At 31.5% G+C, this 14,319-nt stretch overlaps 1 protein-coding gene across 3 annotated transcripts in view; it reads right to left on the reverse strand.

Moving 5' to 3' along the window:
• The window catches only part of LOC148619999 (paladin-like), a 98,606-nt gene that overhangs the window by 34,708 nt on the left and 49,579 nt on the right, over positions 1 to 14,319 (reverse strand). For all 3 annotated transcript variants that reach the window (XM_088580502.1, XM_088580504.1, XM_088580503.1), the window contains one exon: positions 10,671 to 10,828. In XM_088580502.1, coding sequence (XP_088436628.1) covers positions 10,671 to 10,828 — 158 coding nt within the window. The remainder of the gene's footprint in view (positions 1 to 10,670; positions 10,829 to 14,319) is intronic.

Genomic DNA, 14,319 nt, shown 5'->3' on the forward strand with positions numbered 1-14,319 from the left:
TTACATCATCAGAATTCCGAAATATTGTTTCCTGCAGTACGTTTCACAAAGGTCAAAAGTGTAAATTCCTTCGTAGGTTTTGATGTCAAAAGCAATGCTGCCATTGTCTTCAATTAGAACTTATAACCAATTTACATTTATGACTTCGTGAAATTTGTACAAATCTACAGGAAAAGACACCATGGGACATTGCCAAAATTAGTTATAATGACTATATTTTTTATGTCCTTTTATCAAAAAAATCTGATTACAGTTCATGTTACTATGTCTGAATTCTTTTCGTGAATTTTATGGACAACAAGTGCCCTTTCGACTTGATGATTATAAGGATGTGAAAATAGTCTAACGACAATTTCTCACTAATGAGCATTTTGATTGGCAATTAAAAGAGTTGATTTAGATTATTAATAACCTTACATTGGTCATCAGTCAATTGGACAACATATGTCTAGAAGAAATTAATAGAACTCAATAACTCAATAGTAAGAATAAAATTGACAAAAATAGAGTATTTGATACAGCACGGGTTATTGGTCTGGGAGTTTAACCAAGGGAACAAGAATTCGAGGGGTAATCAAAAGATAATATTCCAAGAAAAAAGACTAGACGGTAAAAATAGACATAAACAACAAAGAACATGAAATAACTACAATAATACATACAAAGCAACGAAAGTATATGAACAACTCCACTAAAAACTCTGAGCATGGACCAGGTGCACCAGTAGGGCAAGTGTCGTCTGTTTTTCTGTGCTTCATTTTGTTCTTCTATTTTGTTTCTTTGTTGTATAAATAATCAGTCTCAATTATCTGTTTTTGGTCTGTGGTGAATGTTTTTCTAATTCAGATATACAATGCATATAGATTTTACTATAGTAATAACCCTTAATTTTATTTTCAAACATACATTGGTGAGTTTCTAGATTTATCATGGTCGGAACTTATATTGAAATTGTATTAGAAGAGTAATCAAGGAAAACAATATTTGAGCGGTAATTAAAAGAATATATTTCATAGAGTAAAGACTAGACAGGGAAATTTTATATACACCACAAATAATGTGAAACAACTAAAATAACACGTACATAGAAACGAAAGAAAATGAGCAAGTCAGATTCCACTAGTCTGGGAGCATGACACAGATGCACTGAAAGGGTAAGCGTCCTCTGCTTTTCTAGAATCACCCACCATGTAATAAAGTCAACCTTAATCATGATAATGTTCTAACTTGAAAAATCTTAGAATGAAATCTTCTACCATGGATGTACTTAGGTAACAATGACCCTTTTCAAACTTTGTTGGAGAAGAAAATAACAAACTGCAAACAATACGACAGATACAACATAAAAATTAAGACTTTTTACCTATAAAAAATTGAAAAAAATTTGCCTCTTTCACAAGTTAAAAAATATTTACAGCTTTAATGTAGCTTTTAGGCAACATTTTGGCAAAATGTATTTTCTGAAATTTTATTGTGTAAATTTGCTAGTTTATATGCTTCATCAGTCTTGTGTAATGCTATTCATCATTGGAATTAATTGCTTTCAGTAAAATTGAAATAAATGAGGCCTATAAAATGAATTGTAAACATTAAAGAATATCCCAGTCCAAGCTGGAGGTTAGATATTGTTAATTGACCAAATATTTGCTTTCCTAGAATTCATAGAACAAACATTACTTGGCATATTAATTAAATTAATTCAAAATTTACAATTTTTACTCATACCATCAATTCAGAATTTTATGCCTTTAGAATTGTAGAAAACTAAATCAGATACTGAATATGTTATTGTATGAGTTATATATGAGGACAAAAGTATCCCAATATTAATTTAATTTTCTAGGAATTTAATTTACGTCTTTACTGTAAACCTGACAGCTCTTTATTGAGTCTTTTTTTCAAAGGATTTAAAAAATTATAGTGGGGTTGTCAAATACGAAAAAGCATTAAAATCAATTAAGTGCTATGAAAAGATTTAACTTCAGTATTATAATTGTCATGTCAAAAAATGCATTGGTAAGTTCATATGGGGACTTATTTTGTCATCGCTAAGAACTGGAGAAAAATCAATTCTTTTTTCAGATTGTTGCACATCTATAAATGCTACAAAGCCTCCATCAAGTTACGTGAAAACTACTCAGTTGTTTTAAAATGGATTTCTCTTTACATGTACATGCAGGTAAAACTTTTAGTTGGTTACATGTGTAAGACTCAGATGTATGTCCAGTTCCACAAAGGTGTCCAAATTCACAAGCATGTCCACTCAGGTTGTGATGTAAAGTTTTGCCTTGGAAACTGCAAAATACCTTACATCCTACTATCACATGGCCACTCTCATAAAAATGTTTGATAATTTATCGCAAAAACATGTCCAATTTTACAAAATATCAAACAATGCTGTTTATGTATTGTCTTGTGAATTTTCTGGAGTTTAGAGAGAGACGACATTTTCAAGACACTGTGTGACCAGTAAAATGCATAACTAATATTCATCTTGTTTATGCGAGCCCAGTTGTTGCGTCCATAACAAACTGTTACCTTTGCTGTAGTATGACAAAAACTTAAATACTGTCCACACTTGCCCCAAGTTCAACATGCTGCGGTCGTACCAGGGTCTGATGTTCGAAACTCCACCTTAGTAAGAGAGGAAATGAACATCTACCACTGCATGCTGACTTCCTCTTACAATATATGTGGACAAATAGTATGATGGCAAGACATACAGGATGATTCTTAGTAAAAGGGGAGAAGTCCTTGTAATGGTATTTAGTGCAAAGTCAAGTCTTAATTAAGTGGAAGTACTGAGAGCCTGATATCAATCTGACAGGAAGCAATGTCTTTTGGAGCTTCGTTCCCATACTGATATTGTCAAATCAGCTTTTGTTTGTGTGTCTTTTTTTAGTAGTTATAGTTTTTGTGTGTGTGAGGGCCTCAGGGAAGATTAGCTTGTAAACTAACTGTGTAACCCTCTTGAAATAAAGATTTTATCATTACTATTATTATCATTATTATACAAAGTGGTTTTTTTTGTACCTTCTCTAAAAAGTGTTCTTTAAAATACATGGTCTTAAATAATTATTTAAATTCTGGTATATTTTTTTTAATTTCGAACATGCCATAAGAGTAGGTCCTTGTGGTTTTAGCCAGAAAGTCAGAAGTACAAAGACTAAGTTATACTGGTCTCACTAATTAGTGATAAGGAAAGTGTCATATCAAACTAACTATGCTTGGGGAAAATAACGAAAAGAAGATTTTTAGATATACATATATATATGTTCAACTTCATTCTCTTACAGGTTCCATGTTCCTCATATTACGGGTTACACCTGCATCATGTTAAACTAACCAAGCTGCATAATTTAGTTCATGAATTGCATAAATGTAAATTCTATCGACAGGATAACTTTCAACAGCACTGCATGAAAACCCATGTTAAGGCCATAATAAAAAAATTCCTCAATTCTCATGCAACATTATCAAAACTAGGGGTGGGCAGGCAAATTTCATTTTTTAACAAATTGAGTGAAAAGCTGTCAATTTGAAAGAATTTGAACTAAATAGGCGAGAAAATCAAAAGTAAAACTCTTCGGGAGGGTGTAAAAATTGGGTCAGGAAGGGATGTCAGACTCAAGGAAATTTTTTTTTATTTTGCCCTCAACTGCTACTTTTCATTATATAAAATTAAAAGATGCATTCTATGCTCATTTATATTCATACTACAAATCATCAAAAAATTGTAAAATAGCTATTATCATTGCTAAATTTTCCTTTCTCTTTTTGATACTTTCAAATTACTTCCCCTGACTCTCAAATCATTTCTTTTTGGTATTTACAGAATTACTTCCCCTTATTCTCAAATCAATCAGCAAAAACCATGGCATGTTGTCACGTCATTTCCAACTTAATTTGCTTCAAAGCTAATGAATCTCGGTTTAGAGGCTTTTACAAGCAATACGCTTTCATTAAAATTGAATTTCTGTGTAATGTCTTCCGTTGTATTCAGGGCATGAAAAGACACATTAACAAAATGTACAAAAAGTCAGTATAAATATCAACAAATGCAGGATGTGTCAATGCTTCAGGCAGCAGTTGAAAAAAAAATATAGGTTTCAGGAACTTCTTTGATGTTGTAGACTGTTAAGAATATGTTTACAATATATGGAATCTGTTCAAGACCATTAGTTAGCATGCTCAAATACTTCAACAGACACTTCCCTGTACTGAATTATTCCAGGTTCTCAAACAATTTTAAAATTAAAGTCTCCCCCATTAAAAAGTTCAAAGGGGTACAACTTCCAGACAATTCAGTTGATCCTAAATTTTTTGTAATATGCATAATTTCATATCATACCCTGACTAGCTACAAAGTCTCATGAAATTTGGTGCAGTGGTTTCTGAGACGTTGCAGTTACAAAAGTGTGATGGACAGACAAACAGGGCAAAGCTGGAGAGACATATTAAAGAATAATGTTTTCCTTTATAAACCTCCATTGCAGATCCGAGAAATTCCATTCTGTTTCTAAAGTTGAATGCAGTGGATGTAAAATACAAACTAAAAAAAAGATGTTGCATAATACTTGGTACAAAGAATACCCTCTCTCAACCATTTCTATCAAATCTGGAGAACTGTTGGTATAAAATTCTCTTCAAATGAAAATGAGAAATCTGTTACAGAAAAGTGTTTACAGATAGACTTACGGATGGACTAATTTGATAGCAATATGGAATGATATCAAATCTTGAATAATTATAGGCCATATGTTACAAGAGTACAAAAATATATCCAACTATTATATAGATAGCAGTGATTAACAAATGTTCCCAGTGTAATAAATTTCAATAATTCACACTGTGAAATAAATTCGGTAATTTCACTCTCAAATTTTCTGTCACTATTTTGATATCAATCCGCCAATCACAGAATTTAAAATTCATGTTGAAAATATTGATAAAATATGAAGAAAATCTATATAATAAATAGGATAATCAGTTGGTTATCATAAATAATCAAAATATAGTCACTCGTGTCAGGAACGCTTGAGGATTTAACTTATACATGGAATAAGTTCCCCTCACTTGTTAAATCTAGGGGTTCTTTGGCACTTGTGATAATATTTTGGTTATTCACTCTTTCCTAACAATTATCCTATTATTTTTTATTTCTTCGACTAGGTTTAATGATATATAATTTTTTTTAAAAATTCATTGAAGTCATGAAACCATCTAGATTTTCAAATAGAACATTAGATTTGGTTTGGAACTTGAATTTGTGGTTTATCCAAATCAGAAAAACAATGAAAATAGAAATCCCATGAAGAAAAGTTCTTGTATAGTTGATTGTATGCCATGGTGGGTTACTTTGGCAGTTGTAAAATTTGGTAATTTTTATGGTGAAAATACGGTGTTTCATATTTTGGCACATGCTTAGTGGTGCACAAAGTACTTAATCCCAGACTGCATATTTTGAGAAATTTCTAAACAGATAGCTAAAAATATGACAATATCAGCATCCCAGGAAATTCACCTACCATACAGTATTACCTATAAAAATAATTTGGATATATTGCCTGTACTTTAGAACTAGACATCCTGAAAGTTAATTCCTCCCATCCTTTAACAATATCAACTATGTATTATAGGTATGTCTTCATCACTAAGTTAATAATGATCTCAGACATTTGGTCTTAAGATTTCCATTCTCTAAGTAATTACATTTTCATCTAAAAAGATCACATTATCAGAATAGTAACTGGTAATTTAAAATAAGAAATTTAATACCAGGTTTTTAGTATAGTATTGTCTACAAATGTAAAATGATCGCTTGTCTTCATTAAAACATGGCATGAAAATGCCAAATTAAATTGACAGAAAAACTTCTAGACTAGTGTTTACAGAAATACAATTCTTCGAGGAAAATGAAAATAAAATTGCTACAAGTATTGATGTCCCCCTTCCTTGTTCAATTTAAAATAAAGAAACTTGACTCTATTTTTGCATGCATAGGTTCTTCATTAGGGTATGCAAGTCTCGACACATGACTCCATGGTTTTATGAGAATGGGTCCTTATCTAACATCCAGATGCATACAGATTTCTCATTAACAGTAAGTACCATGAATTGTGAGAGTCAGATATAAAGAGAATTACATTACAAAACTTACACCTGTCTAATGAAAAATGGCCTATACAGTGAAACCTATTTAAACCAAACCCTGAATAATAAAAAAAAACTGTCTGAACCAAACCCTGAATAATAAAAAAAAACCTGTATAAACCAAACATTTTTTGGACTTCAACATGTGCTTAGTTTTGATAGGTGTCTGATTTACCTACGAAAAAAAATTATCTAAAACTGATGTAGGGAGCCTTAAAAAGTTTCTAGTTATTACAGGTTTTGGTATTTTTTACGGTGTTATTTAGTTTCACCATATATACATTTACTAATGTTCTCAAGTTAGGCCTAAAACTCATTTACAACCTCTAAATGTTAGTAAATATTTTAATAAATGTAAATTTCAATTTTCTGTGTGAGCAAAACAAAAATTTGGGCCTATTTGTGGGGTAAAATTTGAGAAATTTAAATACTTGTAAATTAGTATAGTTTGTGGCTTGGCTTTTGGTGGATGACTATCTTATTGGCAATCATACTACATCTACTATTTTTATATTATTAACATAAACATGATTTGAGGAAGCAGATAAAAACTATAAATACTGTGCAAGCTCACAAAGACAATACCCCCTGCTTCAAATGAAGTTACACATAACATGAAATTTCAATTATCTCCCTTTAAGGTCCTCTGGCAGTAACTGTCACTATATTCCTTCATAGACATCTGCATATAATGCCTTCATATAAAATATCATTACATTCCCTCGAGTTGTGACTAAGGGGCATTAACACATAAACCCAAAAGTTAAATTATCTCCCTCTGAAGTCCCCTGACAGTAACTAAATCCCTTCATGCATAACTACATATAATACCCGACCTTCTGATGCAGTTTTATCAAAAGCCCTTGAGCAGTATAAGAGGAATTGCGATGACAAGATTTTAACATGTAAAACTTTAACTGGATTATCTCCTTTTACAGTCGTCTGACATTTACTAAATTCATGCAGATTTACATATGATGCCAAACCTTCCTATAAAATTGCACTGAAATCCTTTGAGCAATTAAGGAGGAGTTTGCACTGACAAGAAATGTGGACAGATGGACAGATGGACTGGCGGGTCATTTGGCAAACGGGCAAGCAGGCAGGCAGGCAGGTAAGGTGATTCCTATATATTGCAGTGGGGGAAGGGAGAGGGGTAAAAAACCAACACTGTCAAAAATCAGAAGTAAATATACAGTTACAAAAGAATCAAAACAATAAAAAATTGGACCTGAAATAGCCAAATTTCATTTTAAAGCAGAAGATAAATGATTGTTTTAACCCTCTGAGTTAAGACTAGCCTTATCTATAATCTTTCTGTTTTTGAGGTAATAAACCAATTCCGCTAAGAGTACCAATTTATCATAAAGATGACAACTTGAAGCTTGTCATTAGATGACCACAATCGGAGAAGTTATCGTAGCTATTGATTTTGTAAACCAATGTTAGGAAAGCCAATAACATTGTCACGACTTCAATTGATAAACCATTTGGACCAGCTTTTAATTTCTTGCAACCATTAAAATGGCAATTCATTATATCACATATAGCTTAGGACTAATACACTTTTACAACCTGCCATGATCAATATTTAGCCAATTTCCCGGGAGACTGACCAGCCGTTATATTTTCATTTATAGTTGACAAGTTTGACCATCACTTACAGCTGTGTCAACAAAGGTTTTATTAGTTCAATACTGCTTTTAAAGTAGCCTCATACACTGATTGTAAAAGGAATAAAGTCCAAAATATGAGGCAGTCAAGAGGACATTGTTAAACCTATTGATATTTTTATTATTCATGCCTTATACAGTTTTACATCAACTAGGATTTATGTTTCTTTATTAGTTAACAAAACTTTATGATGTAAGCTATGAAACTATAGTTACATGTAATATCCTTACTATGTATTACAGGTTAACTTCCTGTTAGACTGAAATTTGGCTCTCAGTGCTTCTAAGGTCAAAGGTTAAATTGATATCAATTTTTGAAGACTTTGTCCTCTTTTATAGGGACATATGAAGTAAAAAATCCAATTGCTTTTATATGCTGGTACATTTATTATTATTTTTTGGAAAATTGAAATTTTTTGGTTATCTGCCCTTAAAATTTTCAATTCATTTCAATGAAATTTTAACATACTTTAACAAAATGATATGGAGAGTCTTTTCTTTGTTCTTCGATTTTGATGGTATAAATAGTCAAAGTAGTGGATTATTAGTATATTGTATGAAATTTTGAGAGTGTAATTTGACTATTTTGCTTCACCCACTGACTGATTCTTACAGAGACTGATATTTAAGTCAAAATGAAAACAGAATGCAATGGTACTGAACAAAAATTGTTCACAACAAAAGTTTCCAGTCAGTTTTTGTACAGAATCGACCTTTAATGTTGATAAACTAACAGACAAGATTTATCAAAGAACTATATTTTAGATGAAATGAACACTTTACTGAAAATGTACTTAGTAACTCATCAAAGCTCTAATCAGACTACAAACAAAAGCTTTCAATACTAGCATCATATACAAATGTACTGAAAGCCATTCTAATAAAGACTATATAACTATTGCTGTGGAAGACAATAAAGTTATGCAACAAAAGATCGGTAAATGGGTCCCTTCAGATCTCTAATGGCATTATGGGATATTAGGCGACAATGCCTTGTGATTTGCTACTTTTATTTGAAATTTCATATACTCTAAATCTTTGTTGTAAGGCGTAAACATTATTACCATGCGATGCAATAGTAATTTATTCCTCAAAATATCCATTAAAAGATACCAATTCTATCAATTTTCTTTGCATGCTGATAGCTACTATTGAAACCATGTTATTGAAGATGAATTAAGAATGGGGATCTTAATGTGAGGAGACCTTTATTATGTAATTGTAAATGGTCTTGTGAACATTGAAAATATTCAATCACCAAGGGGCCACAATATAATATATCATTTTCTATTATCTTGCTATTGCATTTAAATGTAAAAGTTACAAATATAGTTATAATCTGCAACTGAAACATTAGTACGGAGTGCACTGTATAATAAAAAAAAGATTAAAGGACAAAAAAAAAAGACAGACTGAGGGCAAACCTCAAGTCACGCACAGCAAGTCACCACTGGGGGAGTCTACTCAGTATTTTAATCATGCATCTTCAACTTTATCTTGATTTCCATTCCCCAATAATTAAAAAAAAAAATACCGATATTTTTTTTAAGATTGACTTGCTAGCACTATTACTGCTGTAATTTTTTTATTTGGGTAGGTAGTTATGTATTTTGTTCTCATCTTATAGGATTATGCTGAAAGGGCTGCATGAATGTTTTCGTTTTTCCCGGAATTAATTGTGCTAGGAATAACCCCATATACAATCAGCAAGATGCATTGAAAACAGAAAAAATTTGAGCAAGAAACCTTGAAATAGGAGACATGGTTTTAAGGCCCAAAACAAATTATGTGTTTACAGTATCATGCCCTTTGAAATTAGGATCAGTAGGTAGGGTTTTTTTTTTTCTTTTTGAAAAAATGCATGAATTTGTAGGACATCGAAACCTAATGGTTTTGGTGCCTCTATTAAGACACAGTTGAAATCTCAACTTGCCGCAGCCACTGCCATGTTTCATTTCTTTTTAAGAATTTTGAACCTCCACACTGCAAAGCAAGGTGAATCTAGTAAAAAATCAATGATTGAAATGCCAAAAATCCGTATTTTTTTGTTTTTTTTGACACCATAAAAAAATTTCAGGGTCGGCAGGGAAAGACAGAGTTTTTTTTTTTGGCCTAAGTCCTTGGGCATATCCAGACCATATACCAAACATGAAACCATTAGGTCCTGTGTTAGTGGTAGTATAATTTTTTGCATTAGCCACACTGTTAAAGAAATAAAGGCAAATACAAACTTCATGGATAATATCCATTGTACTTGAATAGGTCACCCTCAAAATTTAAATAGCCACATTCAAATTCAACTAGTATATGACTTTGTGGCTACCATCTACCATGAACACAGAGGTCCAAGAAATGCTCAGAAATCTTTTATATTGTGAACAGACAGACGGACAGATCTACAACATAAAACAAAGGAGCAAACTTTAATAAAACTTGGGACTTGCTTCTTTTTAATTCTCAATAAAAACTGCAGATAAAATACTTCATTGTGCAAAATTAAGCTCTGAATTTTACCTTTTTGCATGAAACAAATGTACATGTTGCTGAGCTTAATTTTTCTACTCCAAATCTAGACTGTTATGCATTTGCAAGCTTCATCAAATCAGTATCAGGTACTTTTCAATTACCCTTGTAAAATTTCTGCAATGCAGAATGCACAATTTCACAGGAAGAATCTACCAGAATGAAAGGAGTGCAATAGTGGAATCAAACAAAATTTTGAATGCAGCCAAAGTTGATTTTTCTTTCCTTGGAATAATAGGACCACTATGATTTCATCGCATGATCATACAAATGTGATACGCAGTGTAAGGCCATTTTGATTGGCCAATTCAATGGCTTTACCTTGATAAGTGGATGTTCAGGCATTCCCTCTGCAATACTGCCAAATACAATAGGCTCTTTGAAGTCTGAGACATGCTGAAACTCCTCTCTGCAATTATGGATGATAATAGGCGCAACTTCATTTGTTCTCACTAGATGGCGGTTGTTTTGATGTACTGCTGTAAAAATAGAAAAAGGAAAATTGAGGATATTACAAAAGGCTCAAAACTTTTATAAAAAAAACAAGTTTTGTAATTCTTAATTTGGTTGAATACAAGGAGGTGACAGTATATTTTGATATTTGGATTAGATGAGATACTAGCCCAATACTATCATTAAAAATGGACAATTAAAACACTAACTTGCCTTTATATTAAGCATGATATCGCAAAGAACTTCTGTGAAAGTTCTTTTATTCATGGATACCAATTTTGTGATTGAGGGAATAGTTATCAGTTCTTCTTAGATTCTCAAATTTGTAGATTTGGCAACTCTATCATATAAATAAATGGTGAAATTTCTTCTTCATTAAGAACCCTATATCATGATTTACCAAACCCATGGAAAACCTGGAAATTTGGTACTTCTCAAACAATCATGCTTTCACAGTATTTAAGTAACACTCCAGCTAAGGATCATGCAAAATGTGATTCATGGGTAAAAGCCTACATATTTTTATTTTTGATATTTTGTTTGAAATGTCATAGTAAACAGAAATTAACTTGTGGTTTTTCATATAATCTGTGCTCTTAGGAGATAAAAATTATATAGAATGCACTGTAGATTTCAAAATTACGGGAGATAACTCTGTAAGTTGACCTATCCACATTTATGCACATTTTGAAACATGATCTCCATTCAATCTATAATTGATCCATGAAGATAAAGGGGTCTTGAGTGACGAGGAAAGAAAAGAAAGAAGGCCTTACAGGACTTTTACTAGAAACCAATAAAAAAATGTAAAAATTGGGTATTTTAATTTAACTTTTGATTAAACAACTCAAATAACATATATTCTGTTTATTTGGACACTGAAGAGTTCAAGTATAGTGACACAAGCAAAACACAAGTAAAATTTTAATATGACTTCTCATGTCAACATTTAGAAATATACATATCGTGACAATTTCGCCCTTGACTTCAATTGGAAAGAAAGAAAAACAAGAAAAAAATGACGGCTTTTTATTTATAATGATGATAATGTACTTTGGCGTACTTTTAAGAGAACTATGGAAGCCATACAGACTACAAGGAAAAGCCGATAATGATTTGTTTTATTTCACATAAAAGCAGGAAAAAAGGACCATTTATTCATTACAAGACAATTAAATAAAACTTCCACCATTGTATTCCAAACACGACATTCCTAAGTTGCTAAATTAGTTACGACCTCCACAAAGCAGCTATCAATAAAAACGTCATGTCTTGGGCTATTTATCAGGCTATTCAGATAGCACTATGTTTTAATAGCTCTGGATGCCTAGTCTTTGTGATTCCAATGGTGTAAGAGGATATAGGTGATAAGTCTTTTTCTCTCTCACTTGTAAAACAGAAATTGGCTCTATAGAACATCCTACATTGTCTGAAAGCTAACATATCTCCCAAATAATCCAATTTATTACTATGAGCACTGGTGTTTTAGTATACCCATAGCTACTGTACTATTTTAACCTTTCAATTGTGTTCTTCAGATTGGTTGAGAGGTGAAAATTTTGCAACATACATATCACTTCACACTGTCAAGCGAGAGAAATAACTGTGAAAAATTGAGAACGTATGCCACGTATTGTGGTTTGATCAAGATTGGATTAAGGATGTTTATGCATCCTTACCCTACCAGTGCACCTGGTCCATGCTCCTAGTTTTTAGTGGAGTCCGAGTTGCTCATTTGCTTTCATTACTTTGTATGTATGATTTTAGTTACTTTATATTCTTTATTGTTTATGTCTGTTTTCCATGTCTGTTTTTTGTCCATGGATTACATTCTTTTGATTACTGCTATAACCTTGGTTCCCTTGATTACTCTCTCTGAACAAAAAAATGTTGCTTCTTTTAGACAAATTTAGCAAATCTGCATCTTTACAAACAAACTGAAAATGTCTGACCAAATTATAACCATCTGTAAAAGATACAAAGCAATGTGTCTTTTATTTTAATAAATCAATTTTCAGAAAATGCAAAGAGCTACATATCTCTGTGAGATCAACAGTGACTTGCTGATTCACCTGAGGATGGCTGATTTACATTTTCTTGTTAGAGATGATTACATCCCTGCACAAAGCAATTCTGAATGAGCTTAAATATGAGATGATGGCATTTGCTTTTTAACTGAGAGATGGAAAACAATTACTCAACAACAACAAAATACATAAAAAAGACCTCTTTAGTAACCTACAAATTATTTTCAATACAATAATCTAAAAAACACAAAAATATTTTGGTTTACTAAAAATTTGATTCTGTCTTTTCATCATGATCAGTATTACTTATAGTATACCTTCTCTATAATGCAACACTACATTATCTAACAGTCCTGAATATTTAATATAGAAAATATTTTCATTGTCTGAAAGCTTTTATCTCCTTCACCAAAAAAAAAAAAAAAAACCAGCATGTGCATTAGCACTAAATTGATGTCTAGGAGTGGTGCTGGAATTGGGTCAGATTTTTAGCATCAATATTAGGTGCTTTGACTTTGAAAAATGATAATTAAATAAAAATGAGCATTTTTTTCCAAAATCATGTAAAAATTTCATGCCTTGTTAAGTTTTTATTGTTTTATCTGAACAACAGCCGTAAATATTCCAGACCAAAAGTTAGCATCAATTACTAGCAGAACTTTAAATTTTACCTCCTATAATTTTACTAAAATTCAGCAATAAGTATATAAGTATATATACACTATGCAAGTACCGTGTATTATTAGTATGAAAAGAAACAGGGTAAAAATTTACCATAATCTCATAATACCCTTTTATAAGTTATTTCTGCGCGTGTGAATACGTGGACAATTTTGAGACAAAAGAGTTGGCAAATTTTTAATGTTTCAAATTTTGCCAATGCTTCTTGGTGCATTGAATATTGCTGCCCAGAGTAAATGTTAAGTGGAACTGATTTTGATGTTTCTGATGAAACTGACCACTAAAATAGCCAAAATTAGCATCAGATGAACATTATTTGCTATACAGTAATAAATTAATTTGAGATAAATACTGTAATCTGATTAGTTAAAATAATTTTGTTATTTCTCAATGGATAAAAAAAAATATTGACATGCCCTTATCCAGTTGAATTCAGTGCTACTTTTCTCATGTTCAAAGATAAAAATATGTTTTAAAATTTATTTATAAGAATGGGCAATAATAAAAATTTTGTCTATTGAAAAATAACCTAAATTTTCCATGTGAATATTTTGTTTATTGCACTAGTACTTCGCACAATAAACAATATGCACATGGAAAATTTATGTTATTTTTCAACAGACAAAATTTTTATTTTTTGCAATTCTTAAACAATGATTAAAAGGTCAATATTAGACAGTGGATCTTTTCATAGATATTGTTTAAAAGAAGAAATTGTAAAGTATTTTAATCTTTAATTGCCATTTAAAGCCTCAATCACCAAGCAGTTGTAATGTTTTTCATAGTGGTAAATCAGTAGATCTGTTTTT

Source organism: Perna viridis, chromosome 4 (assembly GCF_037379345.1).
Source record: "Perna viridis isolate PV_CMFRI_1.1 ecotype Kerala chromosome 4, ASM3737934v1, whole genome shotgun sequence".
In the NCBI taxonomy this organism is placed as follows: Eukaryota; Metazoa; Mollusca; class Bivalvia; order Mytilida; family Mytilidae; genus Perna; species Perna viridis.